We start from the raw sequence: 25,065 nt of genomic DNA, 5'->3' as shown, positions 1-25,065 counted from the left end.
TGAGCTGGAGAAAGGAGAACGAGATTGGAAAAGGTGACCCAACATGTATGTTCTTCTGAAGTTATCCAGAAAAGGGAGATATTGACACAGCAATGAGTTTAATTTTTCTAATATATAAACGTTAGTCCACTCATAAAATGAAATCACGATCAGGATCGAACAAGGAACACACCATTTTGAGTACGCCTAATAAGGGAGCGTGTTATTAATAATGGAGTAATTCCTTCTTCAAGGCCCCAACTCCTGTAGGGGGGGGGGACTTTTTTTATTTTATTTTACCACAGGAAGCGGTTCGCTTCAATTTAATTACTGCCAAGCAGAATTTTATTTTTCGAAACATTTGTCAGCTTTGCACAAAGCCTGGGGGGTAGCATCCGCGGTGAAAGACCTGAGTTCGCGCAACATTTGATTGTCATCGGGTCAGGGATAATAAATTTGCTTTATCGATCGTGCAAATACGGCGTGGAATGGCTGCACGTGTCGCTATGGCGGCGAACTTGAATCTAATGAAATAGCTTAAATTTATTATTGTCATTCGTTAGGGCTCAAGCGATATCACCGCGCGCGCCAAGGAACGACGACTATAACGTCGTCGTCGCTAACGGTGACCTGGCAATGTGTTTCGAGGGGGGAAGTTCGGTATTGAATTGAATTGGTGATGTATGACAGGTGATAGGTAAACAAAAATCAATACAGGGCTTGTGTCGAAAGAATAAGGCGGAGGTTACTGATATCCATCAATCAAATGGCTGGAAAGGGATTTCTAAAATCATCGCCTCCATACGGTACTTTTTCATATACGAAAATAGAAACGATTTGATGTTATGATGCGTAGCGACTGCTAATGTGATCACGTTGAAATTAAAATTTCAATGCATATGGTTTACCATTTTAATAACCAGATTTATATTTCAAAATGTCATATTAAATAACAAATTTGGTCCTTCTCTCTATTTACAGATGTTCGATTGTAAAAATCACATACGGGTGATACAACCGATGGACAGCGGAAACCGATTGTACATCTGTGGTACCAACGCGCACAATCCGAAAGATGTGGTGATCTATGTAAGTATTGCGGTTACTGATGTTTTTGCAATTTTGTTGTCGTAATGGTTCAAGCACTATACCTGGTGTCTTTCGATCGACTTGATAAAAAAAAAACTTTGGAATCCGGGTGACATCAATTTCTTCCATTTTGGACTCTTCTAGTGGGATCTTCTTTCGGATCTTGGAGACATTGAACAGCTGTTGATCACTTGCTCTAATGCACGTTTGTGCCAGCGGAAATTCAATTTCAACTGACAACACTTTTGCCATGCAATGATTTGGAATTTGAAAAAATCCATTCCAAATCCAATCCAAATCCAATCCAAGTCCAATCCAAATCCAATCCAAATTCAATCCAAATCCAATCCAAATCCAATCCAAATCCAATCCAAATCCAATCCAAATCCAATCCAAATCCAATCCAAATCCAATCCAAATCCAATCCAAATCCAATCCAAATCCAATCCAAACCAATCCAAACCAAACCAAACCAATCCAAACCAATCCAAACCAATCCAAACCAATCCAAACCAATCCAAACCAAATCCAAACCAATCAAACCAATCCAAACCAATCCAAACCAATCCAAACCAATCCAAACCAATCCAAACCAATCCAAACCAATCCAAACCAATCCAAACCAATCCAAACCAACCAAACCAATCCAAACCAATCCAAACCAATCCAAACCAATCCAAACCAATCCAAACCAATCCAAACCAATCCAAACCAATCCAAACCAATCCAAACCAATCCAAACCAATCCAAACCAATCCAAACCAATCCAAACCAATCCAAACCAATCCAAACCAATCCAAACCAATCCAAACCAATCCAAACCAATCCAAACCAATCCAAACCAATCCAACCAATCCAAACCAATCCAAACCAACCAAACCAATCCAAACCAATCCAAATCCAATCCAAACCAATCCAAACCAATCCAAACCAATCCAAACCAATCCAAATCCAATCAAATCCAATCCAAATCCAATCCAAATCCAATCCAAATCCAATCCAAATCCAATCCAAACCCAATCCAAATCCAATCCAAATCCAATCCAAATCCAAATCCAATCCAAATCTAATCCAAATCCAATCCAAATCCAATCCAAATCCAATCCAAATCCAATTCAAATCCAAATCCAATCCAAATCCAATCCAAATCCAATCCAAATCCAATCCGAATCCAATCCAAATCCAATCCAAATCCAATCCCATAAGTTCCAAATGATGATTTGAAAATGTTGACCAAAGTCTTAGTCTAACTATTTTTTTATTGTTACAAAGCAGACACCGATTTTTCCAAATAAGCTCCGCCCAACGGTAATTTAATAACTTCAGATGTTGTTACGCTAAATAGTGTCTCTCTACAGAATTCACCAACTACTTATTTTTGCCAGCTTGTATAATTTATCACTTTTGAGCACGGTGAAATATTCACAAAATTATCAACATGCCAACCATATCCGTAATAACGTTCTCGGCTTCCGGAAGTGTCTTGCATTTTCCCCCTTATCATCGTACCCAATTCACACTTCAAGCGTATCATCATCTCCATCAGCACACATACCGTACGGTTGCATCGTCGCATCAGCAGCGATACAATATGTGTGATACGGCTGTAGGTAACTGCCACAAACTAGAGCTGGTGGAGATTTCCAGATTATGGAGAATGCGCTCATTCGTCAACGCTTTCCAATGTTCATAAAAGCTGCAGCAGTTCATCATTTCGTGACAGGCGGCAGCATCAGAACGAAGCAGTGAGTGATTATAATTTATTCCAACTTTTCACTTTACGCTCAGGATAAATTTCCACCGTTAACTTTTCCTCGGCTTGTTGTTTTAGGAGGGTGTCCGTGTCGGTATGTGCGTAAATGCCACCATGTGACGCACCGGAATGTCCTTTAAAACAAAATAATTTACCGAAATGTATGCTTCCATCTGATATCGTTGGTGTTGCGGTGGGTTGGTCCAGTCCGGCCAGACTGACATTGCCTTGGACTATGGTGTGACAACCCCACTCACATCGTTGCCATCAGCAAGCCACTCATTGTGCTTCGTTGCTTATTGTTCCTAAAAGTTTTCCCGGTTTATTGTGTTTGGAAGGGTCTGAAATTTTGTACACGACGATCATATGGCACAGACATGCCGGTTGGATGGATTTGCATGATTAAAATGATACCTAGGTTTATTGGCCGTACAGTGAATAGAAATTTAACATTCATTGTAATATTATTAAGTTATAAATGGGTTTCGGACGCGATTCTGTTTAAAGTTTAAGAAATCGTTACATACAAACTTTGGTTTCAAACAGGCATTTCTCAAGCTGGCCATTTTTGTTTTTTAGTCACTTTTCAAAGCTCAATAAACCTTCACTGGTGAATTACCATCTAATATGTATACCCTTTGATTGTATTTCGTTACTACTCGGACAATTGCACTCGTTGTGTGCCCTTTCTGGTCAACTGGTTTTCCAACAACTGTTGAAATCACTACCGCTTTCAGTTACCCATTTGGTTGGTGCAATTCGCTTTCTATAAAATCAATTCATTCGAATACATACGCCCGAAAAAACCAACACAGGGATAAAAAATAAATATCCAAATCCAATGAATAGACCAGCAATGGTCCTGTGGACCATCAATGTACGAACTCTATAATAAAAATTTCAAACTTTGCTTATTTTCTCATTCCAGTCCAACCTCACCCATCTATCACGGTCGGAATTCGTGCCCGGAATTGGGCTGGGTATCGCCAAGTGTCCGTACGACCCGCTGGACAACTCCACCGCCATCTACGTGCACCAGGGCAATCCCGGAGATTTACCCGCACTGGTAAGTGAATTATGTGGGTTTGGGTTATGGATGTTTGGAGAATGCGCGGGCTTTGAGCTCGAAAGGAGGGGGGAGGATGGAATGCGCCAGCACTCCACACGTCCATTAGTGCTATTGAATTGATAGCCGAGGTTCATGACGAAACTCGCAAGCAAACAAAAGCGCGAGAAAATGCAACAACATTGGAATCCGCGGCTCGCGGTAATAAATCTGCGCCGGGTGGAAATACGTGGCGAAAACTAAAATAAACTATTCGGAAATAAATTTTTCGTAAAGCTAGCTCATGAAAACCATCAATTGTTGGGTAGGTTTTTTTTTCGTGGACGGAATTTCGTATACTGTTGTATTGTCGGAAATTGGCTTCACGTTGAAATGAATTGTTTTTGGACTCCGTTGTAGAACAATAGAGACTTCCGAAGCTTCAAAATTAAAAACAAAATATCCTGAATGCAGTCATCAATATGTACTTTTTGTAGAAAAAAAAATGCTTTTGTGGTATTTATCGAGATATGGCAAGATACATATTTCATTATCATAGTTGATATTGAGTACCTCAACGATTTTTCCACTATTATGTCCTTCAGCTCGACGCTTTTAACTTTTCAAAACGTAAGAATGGTAAATGGTCGGGATTCAGCCAAACCGCACCAAGCGGCTTTTCGACTGACTTGTGATATTTTCTTCGTACAAGGACTTCGAAAATAGTTTCATATCAATTTAAGCATACATTTGCAGTAGGATATCCCCAGTTATAGAGTTGATGGATATCCGATACGATTTGCGATCAATTAAATCTGAAAAACCAAAGTTTGAGCAGAAAAATCGGTAATTTTTCGTTGGCGCTTGGTGTGATTTGACTGAACCCCGATTAAATGTAAAAAAGTAAACATCCCAAAATAAGTCCTAATCGAGAGATGTTAATTTTTATTTATTTATTTATTTATTTAGTAGTAATTGTCATCTGACATCTGATGTCTCAATGACTACAAGGGTAAAACTTATCACTGAATCTAACAAGCATACACATAATACATAATCATAATACACAAAAATTAATCACTACAGTAAAACAGAACTTAACAAACTACGTTTGTGTCAAACGGTGTCTCGAAAGTGTGTTGTGAAAACTCGCTGTAGATTTGCTGGCGATAGATTAAAATCAAAGAGGTGGAACACTGCGTTGAAATTGGATGACATATATCGAACTGGATCATGCTGACCATATCGACTGTTTCGAGCACCAAGCTGAATGAAGTCCCTTCTCCTCAGCGGACGCATAGGAGCGTAAAATTTATCTTACTAAGTATTGCTGGAGAGTCAAAAGCACCATTGAGGATTTTCGCTACGAACATGGCCTGTGCCACACGGCGTCGAACATTTAAAGTATCCAGCCCAAGCAGCCGACAGCGGTTTTCATATGGAGTGAAATGTTGGCCATCACGCCAAGGAAGATTGCGCAAATCAAAGCGCACGAACTTTTTTTGCACAGATTCGATCCTCGAGATCCAGGTGGCTTGATAAGGGCACCACACAGTGACAGCGAACTCCAGTGTTGATCGTACAAGCGCACAATAGAGCGATCGCAGGCAGTATGGGTCACGAAATCCTTTGGCGATTTTCATTATGAAGCCAAGTTGTCGGTTTGCCTTAGAAATCACGTAATCGTAGTGGAAACGGAAGGTTAGTGCGTCGTCAAGTATAACTCCAAGATCCCTGATTTGTTGCACTCGCTCAAGAGCTGTCCCAGCCAGCATGTAATTGTAAATAATAGGTTTTCGTTTTCTGCTGAACGTTATTGTCTGACATTTATGGATACTGAGTGACAAATGGTTTCGCTCGCACCACCCTCTAAACGGGTTAAAAGCATTTGTAGTTTAATGCAGTCCTCAAGACTATTGACGACAATGTATATCTTTGCATCGTCAGCATAGAGTAGCCTCACTCCAGGTGGTAGCACCAGTGTCACATCGTTGACAAATATTGAAAACAATAATGGTCCCAGATTACTCCCTTGTGGTACCCCAGATGGAGTAACGAAAGGATCCGAAAAAGATGATCTGACTTTCACACGCAATTTTCTATCCGTCAGGTAGGATCTAAACCAATCCACGCACGCAGAGGAAACGCCCAACTTCTCCAGTTTACTAAGTAGAATACCATGATCAACACGGTCAAAAGCAGCTTTGAGATCTATATATACAGCATCCACTTGCCGCCCGTTATCAAGAGCCTCAATGCAAGTTGTTGTGAATTCTGTCAAGTTGGTCGCGACCGATCTCTTAGGGAAAAATCCATGCTGGTCCGTTGAGATGTACTGCTTGCAGCAAGCGAAGAGCGTGTCGTTCACTATGATTTCGAAAACTTTCGAACAAGCGGAGAGAGTGGTTATTCCACGATAGTTGCTCACATCGCATTTGTTCCCTTTCTTGTGTACTGGGAAAAGGTATGACGATTTCCAGCGCATGGGAAACTTTCTGGTTCGAAGCGAGAGATTGAAGATTTTTGCTAACGGTTTGATAAAAGCACTTGAACACCGGCGCAGCAAAGCAGCGGGTATCCCGGCCGGCCCAGCACGGAAAGAAAATTTCAGTTTCCGAATCGCCCGGCACACATTTTCATCACTGATGGGAAAGATGTCTAAATCCAGTACATCACGAGGAGCGTCGCGAGAAGCCTCAACGGCATGAGAGAGCGGAGCTGCGAAATCGTTGAAGGAGGTCTTGAACTGTGTAGCAAAGAGCTCGCATTTGTCAGCGGGAGTGTCAGCAGAGACACCATTCAGTTGCATTGACGTAGGAAGACCATCTTCGTTCCGTTTGGACCTAACAAATTTCCAGAATTGCTTGGGATTTAGACGCTGATTTCGTTGTGTGCGGCTGATGTATCGGGAATACAAAAACTGATTATAACTTCTGTATACACTGCTGGCACTATTGAACTGCTGCTTGTTGTACGTGGAACGATAATTGCAGTATCTACGAAGTGCAGAAGAACGGCGACGTTTAAGTATTCGTAATCTGTGGTTGGACCACGCAGGCTTCCGTGCAGGTCCTACAATCGGAACATGAATAGCAAATGCACGAACGATACTGTCGGTGAAAAGTCCACGGCATCGTCGACGTTATCGAAAGAATTGATGCAATCCCAATCAACTGCAAGTAGCATTTCATTCAGTGCAGAGTAATCTGCTTTTCGGAAGTTATAACTGCTCGAATCATGTCCAGACTCAAAGGTAATGGGCGGCACGTACGACACCTCCAAGGTAAGCGGAGGATGGTTGACATCTACAGGTGTCAGCGGCTCAACAGCAGGGTGTATTGTGCAACTTGGCAACACTGCATCATTAACCAGTACCAGATCAAGTACACGACCATTTGAGTTAACAATGGGATTGATCTGGGTCAATCCATGAAAGTTGAATCCGTCCAACAATACGCAACTGGATTCTGATAGACGAGAGCGTATCAAGTCTACTGATGGGTAGGAATTTTCACCCGAACACCACCGAATAGCAGATTGATTGTAGTCACCGAGAAGCAAGACCTTGTCGCTAGCTCTGAGAGTAGAAGTAACCGTTTCGATAGAATCTAGATGGCGTTGAATATCATCAAGATTGTTCATACGATCAGGTGGCAAGTACACAACCCCAATGCTGATAATGAAACCGGTCATATTGACACGAACCCACAACTGTTCAAGGGTATCACTGACGACAGCAGATTCACGAACACAATTGAACTTTGCCAAAACTGCAATGAGTACACCACCACCACGGGTTTTACGGCTATTCCGAGGATTGCGATCAGTTCTGAACACCGAGTAGTGGTTTCCAAAAGCTGTGCTGAATGTATGACGTCATCCAGCCAAGTTTCGGTTAATACAACGACATCGTAATCTTCTTCGCATACCGCCAAAAAGAAGTCATCGATTTTGGTACGAAGCCCGCGAACATTCTGATAGTAGATACGCAGACCACTGTTTTCGTTGCTTGATGCTCGTTGTTGGTAGGTCCCTTCACCTGCCAGACCTTCCACAAGGTTGGGGCAAATGTGCGTACCGGTGTACGATCGAGAGGATATTCTGGTGAGTGAGGCGTTGCTGCGCGTGGGCTGGAAGCAGGACTCTTTTGGAGGATGGACCGAACGTATTGAGAGCGTACTTGCCTGATAATTGCTGTTGGAAGGTCCCATCACCTGCCTCAAACACAGGGCCGGGACGGCTGATGATCGCAGGCTGGATGGACTCGACTGTAATGAGCGGATAGGGACCTTCCACAAGGCTGGGGGCAAGTGTGCGTCCCGGTGTCCGGTCGAGAGGATATTCCGATGAGAGACGTCGCTGCGCGTGGGCTGGAAACAGGAGGCTTTTTGGAGGATGGACCGAACGTATTGAGAGCGTACTTGCCTGATAATCGCTGTTGGAAGGTCCCCTCACCTGCCTCAAGCACAGGGCCGGGACGGCTGATGATCGTAGGCTGGATGGGCTCGACTGTGATGGGCGGATAGGGACCTTCCACAAGGCTGGGGGCAAGTGTGCGTCCCGGTGTCCGATCGAGAGGATATTCAGATGAGAGAGACGTCGCTGAGCGTGGGCTGGAAACAGGTGGCTTTTTGGAGGATGGACCGAACGTATTGAAAGCGTACTTGCCTGATAATCGCTGTTGGAAGGTCCCTCACCTGCCTCAAACACAGGGCTGACGGCTGATGATCGCAGGCTGGATGGGCTCGACTGTGATGAGCGGATAGGACCTTCCACAAGGCTGGGAGCAAGTGTGCGTCCCGGTGTCCGATCGAGAGGATATTCAGATGAGAGAGACGTCGCTGCGCGTAGGCTGGAAAATGGAGGCTTTTGGAGGATGGACCGAACGTATTGAGAGCGTACTTGCCTGATAATCGCTGTTGGAAGGTCCCTCACCTGCCTCAAACACAAGGCCGGACGGCTGAAGATCGCAGGCTGGATGGGCTCGACTGTGATGAGCGGATAGGACCTTCCACAAGGCTGGGGGCAAGTGTGCGTCCCGGTGTCCGATCGAGAGGATTTTTAGATGAATGATGCACTGCTGCTTGATGGCCGGAATAAAGAGACTCTACTGTCAGCATACTCTCCTAATTGCTAGGTAGAAAAATCTATGCGTTGTCGAGCCGATTTAAGTCGCTTGGCGAAAATGGGACAGTCAGTACTCCAAGAGGCATGGTTTACGTCGAGTAGTTGGTCGTAAGGCGAACTCCGTTTTGAATTCAATACATGGCAGTTATTACACTTCAAATAATCGGCAAGGCACTCATTCACCTGGTGATCACCGGCACACCTCGGGCAGCATGAAGGAAGCAGCTTTGTGACCATATTCCGAGCAATTGAAGCAACGCAGCACATCCGTAGCCTCCACGACTCTGCACCTTTCCCATCCGATGTTTACTCTCTGCCGTTTGATTAAATCATCGAACCCACGAGCATCTGTTTCCAATATGGCCAACATATGATTGCTTTTTTGCGACTCGTTTTTGTGTATTCGGATTAATTTCAGATCGAGAGCATTCGTTCCGGGGTTCTGCTTTCTCAACTTAGGGAATCAATTCCTCTTCGTCAATATCCTTGAAATGCCAATTATTTTAACTCGTGGTTTCAAGGGCTTCTGGCTTTCAACGCAATAATTCCCGTCGAGAATATTAGAGGCGGCTGCAGCTAATTTCACTGCGTGGCCGCTGGTCTCACACCTCACAGTGACAACACCATTTTCCCTTAACCGAACATCCTTCACAGAGAATTCCGCAGGATCGAGTTTAGCGCAAATGTCAGCCTTAGTTACCTCTGCGGATTGTTCTTGTTTAGGCTTGAAAAGGACAGTTTGCTCAATTTTGGTAACCGCATTAGACTTACGCTGCGGTGAGACCGGCACTGGAGATTGTACAGGGAGTGGGAGAATACTGGGAGAACGAGCTGGTTTATTCGCATTATCGATTCTGCGGCGCTTTCCGGAACGGAGCAGACCACCTTCTTCAGAGTAGTAGAGTAGCCGGAGTTTTAGAACTTTGGATGAACTGCACACTATCGGAAGGGTCAGGAACTTTACGTTTGATTCGGTTTTTTCCACCACTAGAGGACTGTAACACGCTAGCAAAAGACGGAATTCCCGGAAAATACGCTCCACAGACATCCCGTTTATTCAAACACACTAATTCCTCAGCTACAGCTTTTTTAATCACTTGTTCGAAATTTTTGAACAGATCGACGACATTCACAAGACTATCCATTTTATTCGCAATCTCATCCAATCGTTTTTCACTGTGCCTATCATCGAACTCGGCGAGGCTCAGACATGCATCACATACAAACACGGCATTCTTTACTTTTTGCAGCAATGCTATCTCTTCATTCGTAGCCCCCGGTAGGCATTTGATGTGAATAGCCAGTTTACATCTTCCAAAGCACTCGACACAATCGTCATGATCATCGATAGGCGCTGCACACTGAGCGCACGGATGATTGCCGAAGCTGGGTTCGCTCCCTTCACCACCCATCTCCGCGGGCGCCTCGCCCGGGCGAAAGCAAAACAAACAGAAAGCGCAGAAAACAAACGATTAATTGAACCAAGTTTTATCACTCGAAATCAGCAGTTTGTGGCAACGTATCAACAAAACTTTGCTTTTGCAATAGGCAGGCAAAGTTCACACATCACATAACACGAAAATTACTAATATTATCAATCAATGCACACATAAAACATGAACGTAATGAAGACACATAGTAAGTTACGACAAAAAAATTCGCGCCGGATGGCTTTTTTTGTTGGTAACAGATTGAGAAACGCATAAAACTTGTGTTTTCATCAATTCCGGTAGCATCTCAGTTCTCAGATGAACAAATTGCAATGTTGTAGTGCGTATTGGAACCTGTTTTGCTGATTCAGACCCGGAATGTCTGACCGGCTGATAGTTGTGGATGATTTTCATCGGAAGTCGTTGGAAATCAGACTTATGTTGTTCGCATACTATATGACAGCTGTTTCTTGATGTTCTGTCCAAGAAGTGGTATCCTATTTATGCGGCCTTTTATGCATGAGTTATCAAGTGGTCTTTAAGCAATTGTTGTTTAATAAAATCAAAGACGGAATAGACAATTTCTTCAGTGGTTTCCGCATGCGCCTTGTAGTCCACCATTTCTTGGTATTGAACTGAACTTAGCTCCTGGAAAACGACCGGCTGCAAGATTTGGTCGATGTACACGTCGATTGTAGCATGCAATCCTGACCGATTCAGCTGGGTGGTCAAAACCGGGTCGCAATTGCCACGATTGTTGCCCAAGGCATGATGTTTGGCATACTAAAGTACCAACCCTGAGTCGCAGAGTCAGCTTTACGACATCTCTCTGATCATCTTCCTTTCAAAAGGCTCGGAAGCTTCCTTTCAAGAGGCTCGGAAGCCTCCTTTCAAGAGGCTCGGAAGCCTCCTTTCAAGAGGCTCGGAAGCCTCTTTCAAGAGGCTCGGAAGCTTCCTTTCAAGAGGCTCGGAAGCCTCCTTTCAAGAGGCTCGGAAGCCTCCTTTCAAGAGGCTCGGAAGCCTCTTTCAAGAGGCTCGGAAGCCTCCTTTCAAGAGGCTCGGAAGCCTCCTTTCAAGAGGCTCAGAAGCCTCCTTTCAAGAGGCTCGGAAGCCTCCTTTCAAGAGGCCTCAGAAGCCTCCCTTCAAGAGGCTCCAAGCCTCCTTTCAAGAGGCCTGGAAGCCTCCTTTCAAGAGGCCTCAAGCCTCCTTTCAAGAGGCCCGGAAGCCTCCTTCAAGAGGCCTCAAGCCTCCTTCAAGAGGCCCGGAAGCCTCCTTCAAGAGGCTCAAGCCTCCTTTCAAGAGGCTCCAGCCTCCTTCAAGAGGCTCAGAAGCCTCCTTCAAGAGGCTCAGGCCTCCTTTCAAGAGGCTCAGAAGCCTCCTTTCAAGAGGCTCAGAAGCCTCCTTCAAGAGGCCCGGAAGCCTCCTTTCAAGAGGCCTCAGCCTCCTTTCAAGAGGCCCGGAAGCCTCCTTTCAAGAGGCTCAGAAGCCTCCTTCAAGAGGCTCAGAAGCCTCCTTTCAAGAGGCTCAGAAGCCTCCTTTCAAGAGGCCCAGAGCCTCCTTCAAGAGGCTCAGAAGCCTCCTTTCAAGAGGCTCAGCCTCCTTTCAAGAGGCTCGGAAGCCTCCTTCAAGAGGCTCAAGCCTCCTTTCAAGAGGCTCAAGCCTCCTTTCAAGAGGCTCAGAAGCCTCCTTTCAAGAGGCTCAGAAGCCTCCTTTCAAGAGGCTCAAGCCTCCTTCAAGAGGCCCAGCCTCCTTTCAAGAGGCCCAGCCTCCTTCAAGAGGCTCAGCCTCCTTTCAAGAGGCCCAGCCTCCTTTCAAGAGGCTCAGAAGCCTCCTTCAAGAGGCCTCAAGCCTCCTTCAAGAGGCTCAAGCCTCCTTTCAAGAGGCTCAGAAGCCCTCCTTTCAAGAGGCCCAGCCTCCTTCAAGAGGCTCAGCCTCCTTTCAAGAGGCTCAAGCCTCCTTTCAAGAGGCTCGGAAGCCTCCTTTCAAGAGGCTCAGGCCTCCTTCAAGAGGCTCAGAAGCCTCCTTTCAAGAGGCCCAGCCTCCTTTCAAGAGGCTCAGAAGCCTCCTTTCAAGAGGCCTCAGAAGCCTCCTTCAAGAGGCTCCAGAGCCTCCTTTCAAGAGGCCTCAGTAGCCTCCTTTCAAGAGGCTCCGGAAGCCTCCTTCAAGAGGCTCAGGAAGCCTCCTTCAAGAGGCTCAGAAGCCTCTTCAAGAGGCCCGGAAGCCTCCTTTCAAGAGGCCTCAGAAGCCTCCTTCAAGAGGCTCGGAAGCCTCCTTTCAAGAGGCTCAGAAGCCTCCTTCAAGAGGCTCAGAAGCCTCCTTTCAAGAGGCCTGGAAGCCTCCTTCAAGAGGCTCAGGCCTCCTTCAAGAGGCTCGGAAGCCTCCTTTCAAGAGGCTCAAGCCTCCTTTCAAGAGGCTCAGAAGCCTCCTTTCAAGAGGCCTGAAGCCTCCTTCAAGAGGCCTCAAGCCTCCTTTCAAGAGGCCTCAAGCCTCCTTTCAAGAGGCCTGGAAGCCTCCTTCAAGAGGCCTCGAAGCCTCCTTCAAGAGGCCTCAAGCCTCCTTTCAAGAGGCTCGGAAGCCTCCTTTCAAGAGGCTCGGAAGCTTTCTTTCAAGAGGCTCGGAAGCCTTCTTCCAAGAGGCTCGGAAGCCTCCTTCCAAGAGGCTCGGAAGCCTCCTTTCAAGAGCCTCGGCAGCCTCCTTTCAAGAGGTTCGGAAGCCTCCTTTCCAGTGGCTCGGAACCCTCCTTTCAAGAGGCTCGGAAGCCTCGTTCCGAGAGGCTCGGAAGCCTCGTTCCAAGAGGTTTGGAAGCCTCCTTTCAAGAAGATCGGAAGCTTTCTTCTGGCGGTACTCAGCCGATACTCTTCCTCGGACAATCGCTGGATATTGTAACGCATCGTTCGCTGTGATCTTTCGTTCGATACAGTTGGCAACCGTGATCGAATTTTACTGACAACGAGGTAGTGATCAGAGTCAATGTTCGGACCTCTGAATATCCGCACATCGATAACATCCAAGGAATGGCGCCAATCCACTAGAACATGGTATATCTGGTTGCAAGTTTCGCCATTTGGGTGTGTCCAGGTATGCTTTCGGATGTTCTTTCGTGCAAAGTAGGTGCTACTGATGGCCATCCCTCTGGTAGCAGCGAAATTTACTAACCGTAGGCTGTTGTCATTGGAAGCTGAGTGAAGGCTCTCCCTACCAATTATGGGACGGAAAAAGTCCTCTCTACCGAACTGAGCGATAGCGTCTCCGATACCAATGTTCACGTCATGCTTTGGGCACTCTCCATAGGCTTTATCAAAACATTCATAAAACGTGTCCTTCACGTCGTCGGATTTATCGTTTGTCGGTGCGTAAACGTTGATTATGCTGTAATTGAAGAATCCTCAATTACAGCAATTACACCGTATCCTCAACACACAGATTCGTTCACTGGCGAGGATAGGGGATCTAAATGTCAATGAAGGAAAAATACATACGATTTTACAGTTTGATACCACACATGTTTCGGACAGCAGAACAAAGGGAACCGAAGCGACAATCTTCATCTATTAACTAAAAAATCTTTTGAAATTTCGCATAGGCACTTCACAACGCGCATTTTCGCCTACTATGCAACAACGTCTGCCGGGTCGACTAGTAGATGATATTCATTGAACGGCTACTCAGTTTTACAATTATTACAACAAGTTTATTATTTACCCGACGTTTCGACACGAGGATTGTGTCTTTTTCAAGGGGAAAATATGTTTGTTGTTTGTCGGGTAATTTTCCCCTTGCAAAAGACACAATCCCCGTTTCGTAACGTCGGGTAAATAATAAACTCGTTGTAATAATAATTGTAAGACTGAGTAGCCGTTCAATAAATGTAATTAAAACAGACAGTCAATCCATAATCAGTAAATTGAGTGTAGAACAGTCACGATGCTCAGTGTGAACTCTTTCTTTAAAAGAAAAATCATTTTAAAAAGATTAAAAAAAAAGGCAAGATGCTAACTTTTTTGGCACTCAACGCTTGGATATGTATTCAGTCAACAAACAACACCTTACAGAGATCATCAGACATGATAAGATGGTTTTGGGACATAATGTGTCGTTCAAACTGTTTCGCGTTTATAACTTGCGATCTGCAACCACAAAACTACCCAACAAACATTGGGGATGAAAGCACAGCCACAAATCGTCTTCTTCAACTAAAAAAACTAGCTTATTCAGCTTGAATTATTTGTTGGGTAGATTTTTTTCATCACTCCAGGTTCGAATATATACTCAACCATATCCAATACGACCCAATACATATAAAATCAAAAGACATGCTTAGATAGTTTTGGGATGTTCCAGGCCATCCGAGTTGTCTTTGAGAACAGAACTCTACAGCTATGATACTAACTTTTTCATCACTCAAGGTTTGGATATGAGTTCAACTATATTCACATCTTCCAAAATATCAGCAGATATGACAAAATGGCTTCGAGATATTCAAATTTTCATTAAGATCGGAACCTAATATCTGTAGTACCTGAAAAGCTTTCTCCGCTACCCATTATTTCGATTTGCATTGAGTTGTATCCTTCACATCTCCTGGGAGATCAACAGGTATTATTAGACAGCTTTGGAATATTCTGGGTCATCCAGCAGATGCAATGGATATAAATAAATGCATTTTGAAACTTTTAGTAACGAGAAAAGCTTTTCAGCTGCTGTAGACCTCAAGTCTCGAACTGAAGAATAGTTTGATTAACCAAGGACCTCCAAAAGGATTGCAAATAGTTAATTGTTTATCACGGTAACTTTGTGGATCAATTTGTCGGTTTACTTAAATTTCCGCAACTTATTGAATACCCCATGATTTTCATCGATTTTTTTATAGGCCAATTCATTGTTTTCTTGAATCCATATGCCAATAACAAGCAAAAAAACCGCGTTAAAGCGACACTAGTGTCCCAAGCAGCATGCGCAACATATTTCAAATAGCTGTTTGTTCCTATTAAATTGCATTTTAGACACTGGCAATACATCGAGTCACATCAAAGCCACTTTTCAGTTTCAGAAATACACAACGTTTCATTTACGTTTAAGTGGCGTCGCAATATGCCATGCATCTGACTTCTTGGATGATTTGGAACTCAATGTGTTGCATATCAGAAACTAAACAAATATGTTGCAGAATTAATAACACTTTGGTTCATTGCTGTTACGACAATGTTTCTGATATGTTGCAAAGCACTTTGAGCTTGGCTGAGCAGTATTTTATTTTTGACAGTCCCCTGCACTATAGGATTTCGGGCGGTCATTAATCGAAAATGTCATGTCTTCCGAATTATTTTAAAATATTTTCTCTCCATTGTCAATACTCTAATTAAGAGAAATTCTGAATTTGAAGTCTCTAGGTGCACTAGTTCCAAAGATATAAGGTGTCAAAGTCAGAAATGGGTAAAAAAGTTAACAAATTTCCTGAAAAAATATTTTACTTTCAACTATTTATTGAAATATTTTCTTAATGTTTTTCTTTAATGTTAATACATCATTACAAAGGTAATTGTATAAGCTTTAAAATGGTATGCAAAAACTAATGGTTACATTGTGAAAAAAAATGAAAAAAATGCGGAAACAATATTTTTTCCAAAAACGACGCTATTTTCAACTTTGATAGTGAAGAACTTTTTTTCCTCAGAAATCCCCGGGTTCTTTTTATGATGCACATCAAGGACGAAGCTTCGACTAAAATTTCCCGAAATAATTTCTTGCCAGTATTTGCAATTAACAGAGTTAAATCACTTTGATTTTTTTCATTTATTTTTTTTACTGTGTTTTGCCTCTCTCGTACTCCAAGGTTAATGCTCATTCCAAAAACGAATGTTTGATAGAAGGCCCGGAGATCCGTAGTGGTATATATCAACTAACTCAGCTCGAAGAATTGAGGTGATGTCTGTATGTGTGTGCATGCGCGTCTGTATGTATGTGCGCAAATCGCCATTTAGACGCTTATTTGTGTACGATTTTCTCGCAACAAGTTTCATTCGACGGGAAATCTAGTCCCATCGTTTCCTATTGAAAATGGGCCAGACTGAACTATGGGCTCAAAGGGTATGGTCAAAATACATGTATTGGTAATAACTTCGACTTTATTTATAACAATTTTTTTAACTTTTCAAAGGAGTGAATGAATAAAACCCCCAATACAATGCAGCACAACGGTAACGGTAACGGAATTTATATATTTCCTGTCAAATTTTACTGGTTCCGTCGCCATTCCGCTGAATTGCGTTTGGGGCTTGAGTGGTTTGAGTCATTTCCCTAAACCTATTTTTTCTGATTTATTCATTAGCTACTGATGGAGAACTAAATATGAGGTTTCATAGTATGTAAATATTTATAAATCTCATGGAATCAATAATTCCTGACATGTTTATTGCAAAAGTAAAGACGAACAATATCTTAGTTAGTACGGAGAGTATGAAATTCTTGCTAGTGTTCATGAATGTCTGGCTAAAGGTAGGGAAATATTTATTCACTCATCTACACTTTGAGGTTCACTGGCTGAACAACCAGCGGAAAGTCAATATAAAAAAGAAGAAATTTAGAACTCATAATGCAAGAAAATGATCAAGAGAGGCAAATGTTGACATTTTTCTTCGTGCCTTTACATGAATCAGATCTATTTTTAAGCTCGATTTGGATAACGAGGAGACATTGGAAAAAATTCACTTAGTTATTCTTATGCCATGCGTAATTTTGTAATATTTGAAGATTTTTAAAAGTTCTTTATCCTCTGATACTTTAGATGAATTCATGTCATCTTCCATCGTTGATGGAATTGAAGAAAATATCATTAAAGATTTAAACCTTCACACAGAAAAGAATGATGCTATATATAACTTGTAGAAATCATGAAAACAAATCAAAAATAATTTAAATAGTGTTGTTATTCAAATTGAAAGAAATTTGCTTTTCGGAACAATGGAGCATTGTGGAAGGAATGAATGTTCACATTTTTGAGAATATATTATTCTCATTTATTTTTGAATAACTTGTACAAATGTCATGGGATTGCGATTTCTAATTTGCTAATACCCTTTTTCAAAGTTATTTCAATTCTGATTCTTTAAGAAAATTATTTAACTATTTTTTAGTGGAATGCATTCACTGTCATAAGACGAGTTTAGTAAAATTCCATTTTATTCCAACAACTCGTATTAGTTCTACATATACGTATTTCGACCTGTTAGGACGTCTTCAGTGTCTCGTACTTTTACTCGTTCTTGACTTCTGATTCTTTGATTAACATTTAATGCTTTAGGATCCTTCAGAACCTAGTACTTTGTCAAACAGATTGTTCTAAATACAAATTGTGAGGCATGAGAGTAAGAACAAAAAAATATCACTGAATGTCATTAAATTAATGTCTTTTAACATTAATTCGGTTCTCTCGCCGCCAACTTCAGATTTAGAGCAATGAAAAGTTATTAGATTTATTGGGGAGGCGTTTTGTTACTTTCTTCCCACAAAAAATGATTACCTTCCGCAAAAATATACAAAAATATATAGACGACAGTCCACAAATGAGGATGGAGAAGGGGGGGGGAGGGTTCATGATGTCCATAAATTGCTGTACTTAGTTTTTGTACAACCCCCTTCCTTCTCCTCAAGAAAACATATAAAATTAAACTTCCTAAATTGGATTGCTTTGTCACGTTAATCGAATTTATGAAAAAAAATATTACGTAATTCATAGACGATCCCTAAAGGGGGGGGGGGGGTTAGAAATTATATATTCATGCTATTTCGACCATACACAGCTAAAGCAAAGTGGAAAATCACTTGAAAAGTCCAATTTTATTTTTGACCGCTCGCTTGTATGGGGATCCCCCATAGTGCCCTGCATGTTCCGTATAAGGTACAACAAAGTTACAAATGACACTGTTGTTTATGTAGTGCACTTGTAGCAGTATCTTCAAATAGAATTGATGGTGTGCTGGTTATGGTAGAAGGTTGCAAATCTCAAGGTCCATGGTTCGATTCCCAGTTGGTTTTTGTGTTTTTATTTTCATTGTAGCCGCAAGATGTTGCAAATAGGCTCCACCTCTTGCGCTTTTTGTGTCACAAAGGAGTTCCAAATACGACTTGTTGTGCATAACTCAGACCTTTAGTAAGTCACACCACAGTTGAGATTACTCACTGAGAAACAAGTGGTGTTGCTTGGGGTATATGATAGATGAAAGCTTATTTTGTCGGACATATGCCGTGGTTTTCTTGGTGGTCTAGTGGCTATTGCTTCTGCTTTATATGCCGTCAAGGGTTCAATCCCTGGCTTTCCTACTAAGTATCTCAATCTTAGTGCTTTCTGTGTTCCACGTTCTGCCAAAACGATTCCTACTCTTATATTTTTCTCACTAACAATTCCATTGCACTTATGAGAGTTCGTAGAATTCTCTGCTTCTTTCTCAAATAGTTATCCTTCCCCTTTCTCAGCATTCGCAAAAACGTGGCCAGGAAAGATCTCGGCTTTTAGAGAGTACTTCCTAGGTACTACCTAGCTTCCATCTACAAGGAGTAAATTAATATAATTTACGTCATTTTTATCAACTCTAAATAATACTGAATACTGCTTGCTAGCAAGAAGCTCGTTGCTGCAAACACATTACAATTAGATTAGATATATTTCCGGGCAGAATCTCACCCACTCATCAGCATCGTACTTTTCAATGCTCTAACTAACGTTTCGTTTCTTATTTTTCTATTTCCCAGTACTCCGGCACGAATGCCGAATTCACCAAAGCCGACACGGTGATATTCCGGACCGATCTGTACAACATGACAACCGGCAAGAAGGTGTTCAACTTTAAGCGCACTCTGAAATACGACTCCAAGTGGCTTGATAGTGAGTATAATTTATGGTCCTAATCTTATGTACGGGTCTCCAGCATCTCAGGGAGGTGTCGGTAGGCACTCGGGTATGTGTGTAACAATGCACCTTCGGGCAAACCGAGAGAGCGCTGCTTGCTACTGGGTAACGCACCGACCACCCAACGCCGAATGCCACCTAAACCAGCAATAAAGAAACTCGGTTGAAGGGATCCTGTAACGGACTGATTTGTACCGGTTAATGTCTTTCCCATTGTTGCTGAAAGCGCTCCAAATGCGTTGGATTGCGCCTCTCTCTCCAGTAGGTGGGGTTGGAAGTGTACGGTGACACATGAGGTGCGGCACGGCCCGAGGATGTGCTTCGTCTGAAGTGGTTTGCAGTTGTGGTGAGATAATTTATTAGGGTTTTGTGGCATGCTCCGGAGTGTGACTTCGGAAGAGTCGGTTGGTTGGTTGGTCGGATGAGATGGTGGGGTACAGCTCGTTTGTTCCATTGTGTTTTCTGCATCGTTTGGGTATGCTCGTATTGTCGTCTGCCTTGTTCTGTAACAGCAATGGGCGATTCGAATCGATGATCTGGAAATATATTTCGAGAGATGCATTACCTACATTTTATTTTAATTATTTGAATAGAATGCTTATTTGCATCTTAAACATTTGGTGTGACATTTTTAATTCAGTAATTGTAGCATTTGTTACAAACGTATATTAATTTCAATAGAATCATATCGATTATCCAGCCTTACCCGGCCCAATGCTAGCCTGTAGACATTTCCAAAGGAACGGCATTTTCAATGAACCGGGTCAGGGCGCTAGAACAATAGAGATTTGATGATAATGCTGATTATTGAGCGGTCGGCTCTCTAAACGATTCATTCAGACGATGCGTGTTTGACCAAAATACCATTGTCGAGAACGACTTGTAAACATCGAAAAGCTATGCTCGTAGCCGATAAGGCAAATTAATGACTGCCCAGCATCGGGTGTCGTAATGAGTTGGGTTTTCCGAGGTGAATGTGTTAATCCATTCCTTTCAATTGGCGTGTCCTGCTGAAGAGAAGGCAAACGAAGAAAAGGTCACTCACCAACTCCGTTTAATCTCGGTCCATTCAGAGAAATAGCCACTGGTATTTGTTTCAGCAAAAATGTGTCAATGAAGGCCCCTTCTCCCATCCCTTTTCTGGTTGAGAGCTTTAGAAGATGTCAAGCAAACATTTAGCTATGCACTGTCGTATTTCCATCAGTCATTGGTCGAGACAGGAAAAAAATGACTGACTGACTCAACGGCTGATAAAAACCAACGTTCCTCCATGTGCAGATTGTCAGTCATTTGAGTACCCGTCACTCTCGATTCTCGCGATACCACTCGGTTCCACCGGTTCCTCAAACTATTCACGAGCCGTCTGTATCACTTTCCAACTATTGCCGGTAGTTTGCGAGTTGGATGTATCGTCGTCATCGCAGAGCTCTGTAGGAACGGACCCACATCAAGGCTTGCAGCAGTAAGCAGTCTCCCGGAGGATGAAAAAGTACTGTTGACTTTGTGAAGTTCATAGAGCTTTTTCATCCTTTTTTATTTGCGGAAGGCTTTTTCACCCCTTCCTTCAATGGAAATTTGCACTCGAGTCCTCCTTTGTCCACAGGTGTTGGAAAACTTGCCACAGTTTATTGCAGGTAGTGTGTTTTGCGGCAGGTTGGTACCCATTTGTGCCAACAGTTGTACTGGGAAGTTAGAGAAAAACTAAATGCGAAAAAAAAAACCGAGGGCTGTTCTTTGTGTTGGAGGATAGTAATTGAAAGACGGATTATTTCTTGAATAGACGGGTCAGTCTTTCTGGTTTTGTTGACCACTCAGTTGAAAAGAAGTGGAGATATATTTACAGAGTGCAATTTAATGGGGTTTAGTCTAAGCTCTGCAAGTTTCAAAGCTTCAGTCGCTGCACTACTTTCCGAGCATTCATAGAACCAGTGGTTGGTGGTTGCATTTCAAAGCTATTTTAATTGGACTTCTGCGGAAATAAGTTTCGTTTGTTATTTGAGTAAAATTCACAAAAAATGCAAATCCAGATATTATTTTTTGTCTTTCTCGTGTAGCGAAATTTTATTGAAAGGTTATATCATTCCTTAAAATGAACTTTTCATTTTCAACATCAAGCTTCATATTCTATTTTTTAGTTCAATAAATTGAGATGACATCTGTTAGAATTTGTTAAATTGCATTAACTAAATTAATTTGAAAGTATATCTTTCAGATCGTACAAAAACAAAGAGCAGAATGTTCGCTCTGAATGTAGAGCAAGCATATTAAATATACATTTAATCAGCCGATAGAAGATTTTAATACAGTTCTATATAAAAACCTTGCAGAAACTGTATAAAAATTTGGCATATACAATTTCGGAAGATTTTAATACAACGATTGTATTGAAATCTCACAATATTGTATAATTTTAATACAGTGTCTGTTTAAAAGGTTGTATTTATTTAATAAATCCTTGCAGAATTGTATATGTTGAAATTTTGTACATTAAGCTTTGTTTTTTGGGTGTAATACTGGTAAATTTAGTAAACTGATTTTTAAACTACCGTCGTCGGGGGTGACAATGGGTCAAATGGGGGTGAGAATGGGTCACTGTTTCTACCACTTAAAATGCTTGTTGATTGGATCGAATGCATCTGAGGGCAAGAAGACTAAAATACAAGAGACCTTTTTGAATGATTTTGCTCTACAACCTCCAGACTGCCGGTGAAAGCGATGACCCACTCTCACCCCAGCCCCATTGTCACCCCCGATGGCGGTACACGGACGATAACCGGTTGCGAGATTGCTAGTGAATTATTAACAACAGTTCTAGGAGTTAAATAAACCGATCTGAGTAATTATAAAATACAAATATTGTAAATTTATTAATATTAATAAATGTTTTATATCATTCGACTCAACCTAAGAAAATATCAAACTCTAATAGAAAAAATCTCACTCACCATCAAGAAACAAATTTCATTCGTAACAATTTTTTCCCTTCTCATCGCGCTTTAATTCACAGAACCCAACTTTGTCGGTTCGTTTGACAACGGCGAGTACGTGTACTTCTTCTTCCGGGAAACGGCCGTCGAGTACATCAACTGCGGCAAGGCGGTCTACTCGAGAATTGCACGCGTCTGCAAAAAAGACACCGGCGGCAAGAACATTCTGAACCAAAACTGGGCCACCTATCTGAAGGCTCGGATCAACTGCAGCATCTCGGGCGAGTTTCCGTTCTACTTCAACGAAATCCAGGACGTGTACCAGCTGCCGGCCGACAAGTCCAAATTCTACGCGACGTTTACGACGAGCACCAACGGGCTGGTGGGGTCGGCCGTCTGCAGCTTCGATATCGGGGAGGTGCATGCTGCCTTTGCAGGTAAGGGTTGTACGTCGAAGTGGTAGAGCGATTGTGACTGCTTGTATATTTTCCTTTTTTAGTATGCTGTTTATTTTTAACGTCTTTTTTGTTCTGACGAAGCATTTTGAACGTCTTATCACACGCAAATTAATTTAAATTGCGTTACATAATATTCTTGGCTAAATATGCAAAGAATGAAATATTTCTGCCACTGACTGCTTCCGTGACTGTTTTCACACTTTATTGCTTTTGATTTATGGTATGGCATCGTCGGTACATTTATTCCTGGCAGTACCGTACCTTCTTAGTCAGCTAAAAACAGAAGCAATCTACGAGGGGAAGAAAACTTCTACATATGAGCTACCGTCGGCTTGGAGCTTTTGCACTAAATTGTGATTTATTTTCCTTTCTTTTGGGGCGCTGTCACTTCTGCCGGTGCTGATTATCATCCTGCAGGCAAATTCAAGGAGCAAGCTACATCCAACTCGGCGTGGCTTCCGGTGCTGAATTCCAAGATTCCGGATCCGCGACCGGGCACGTGCGTCAACGACACCTCCACCCTGCCAGATTCGGTGCTGAATTTCATCCGCTCGCACCCACTGATGGACAAGGCCGTTAATCACGAACACAACAATCCGGTTTTCTACAAGCGGGATTTGGTCTTCACGAAGCTGGTTGTGGACAAGTAAGTAAAATGAATTATTTCGATATGCTAAATCCCAACATGAAAAGTATTTTAAATTAAGAAAGGCTTAAAAGGCTTTCACAAATATCATTTTTTCGGGAATATGCTAATTCGCAACAAACACTCATGAAAAGTCACTCAAATTTACAATAAATTAAGGTGTTCACTAACCGTATCGAACAATCATCAACCTAGTAATCGAGGATATTAAGCATCAAATAAGCACATAAATATATACATATGTTTATTTTATTTACTCTTTTTGAGAGTAAAGCTATTCAAAACCAAAATAATTTGAAATTTTATAGTTCTATTGAAAACAAATTTCACGGTGGATTCAGGACACGACATTCTTTAAAGAATTATCAAGAGAAATGTTTCCATGTTTGGAATGCCTCTGAATTTTGACGAGTAGTTCTTCTGAATTACTATGAAAAATAATTCGCATATTCATGACAGATTTTCTAGAATTTCCACGGAAAGTTTTTCGGAATTTTACAGGAAAGTATTCAAAATTTCCGTGCGGTAGTGCGTGCGACTGCAAAGCAAGACCAAGCTGGGCTCCATTTCCGGTTCTAACAATGAAATTTTTGGGTTAGTAATTTTCTCGACTTCCCTGGGCATAAATGTATCATCGTGTTAGCCTCAAGATATACGAATGCAAAAATGATTATTCGGCTTAGAAACCTTGCACTCACCAACTGTGACAGTGCTTAATGTAATGAGATAATGCAATGTCAATAAGATGAAGAAGATTAAAAATTTCCACGGAAAAATCTTAACAGTTTTAACCAAAAGTTTTATAAATTTTTCAAGGGGAGTTCTTTCAAACTTCTAAGGGATTCAATTTCAAGAAAATTTGGTCTGAATTTCCGAGGACGTTATTTGAAATTTGCAAAGACTTTTTTTTTTAATAATATAGCAAATTCTTTGGAACACCTACGGGATTTTTTAAAGATTTCCTAGAAGTTCTTTTGAATACCAACTGAAAATATTTCGGAATTTCCATAGAAAACTCTTCGAAAATGTTAACTACAGTGGGCCTTAAACATGCAAGTCGCTTCAACGTCCAGAAAAACTTACAAGCGTTAAAGCCCCCTATTTTTGGACCAAATTATCACGGAATTAGTCATCTAGAACTAGTTACCAGGTCATATACTACAAAATTACTACATTTCTAAAGACTCGATCATTTAGAAATGGGGCAGTTTCAAATGCGTGTATTTTTTAACTTTTAGTTTGATCGAAAAACTTTTTAGGAATGGAACAAAAGTTATATTATTTTATTTCATATAAATGACTGAAATCAATCATGCATCGTTGTCATCGCTTGTCAGTCGGCGCACACCTTCTCCAGTCATGATTTTGGCTAGCAATTCTTCATACGGCCAATGTCAGTGGTGACTGTTCCCTTCATCTTCAGTTTCTGGTTAAGATGTAATAGGGCTGATTATAAATTAAGTATCTGGTTGATGACAGAGATCGGCCAGTCCAAACTGTGTTGATCCCGATGTGGAAATGGATGGGATGTGATTTGAGGTTGTCAACGAAATCATATATCTTGGAACACTCGTTACATGTGATAATGATGTTAGCCACGATGTGGAAAGACGTATTGCTTTTCATGCAAAAACGATCAAGGCGCACACGATATTTTTGTTCGGTTGTCTGAGATAGGAAACAGCTGTCTAATAACGATTGTGACC

The 25,065-nt window shown here is 42.0% G+C and overlaps 1 protein-coding gene across 2 annotated transcripts in view; it reads left to right on the top strand.

Moving 5' to 3' along the window:
• Positions 1 to 25,065, top strand: part of LOC134210897 (semaphorin-2A) — a 367,095-nt gene that overhangs the window by 321,781 nt on the left and 20,249 nt on the right. For both annotated transcript variants that reach the window (XM_062687324.1, XM_062687323.1), the window contains exons 6-10: positions 961 to 1,068; positions 3,750 to 3,887; positions 19,172 to 19,304; positions 22,336 to 22,692; positions 23,131 to 23,359. In XM_062687324.1, the coding sequence (XP_062543308.1) occupies positions 961 to 1,068; positions 3,750 to 3,887; positions 19,172 to 19,304; positions 22,336 to 22,692; positions 23,131 to 23,359 (965 nt within the window). The remainder of the gene's footprint in view (positions 1 to 960; positions 1,069 to 3,749; positions 3,888 to 19,171; positions 19,305 to 22,335; positions 22,693 to 23,130; positions 23,360 to 25,065) is intronic.

Source organism: Armigeres subalbatus, chromosome 2 (genome assembly GCF_024139115.2).
Source record: "Armigeres subalbatus isolate Guangzhou_Male chromosome 2, GZ_Asu_2, whole genome shotgun sequence".
In the NCBI taxonomy this organism is placed as follows: Eukaryota; Metazoa; Arthropoda; class Insecta; order Diptera; family Culicidae; genus Armigeres; species Armigeres subalbatus.
The sequence above is the reverse complement of the archived record's forward strand: the minus strand, read 5'-3'. Positions and strand labels throughout refer to the sequence as shown.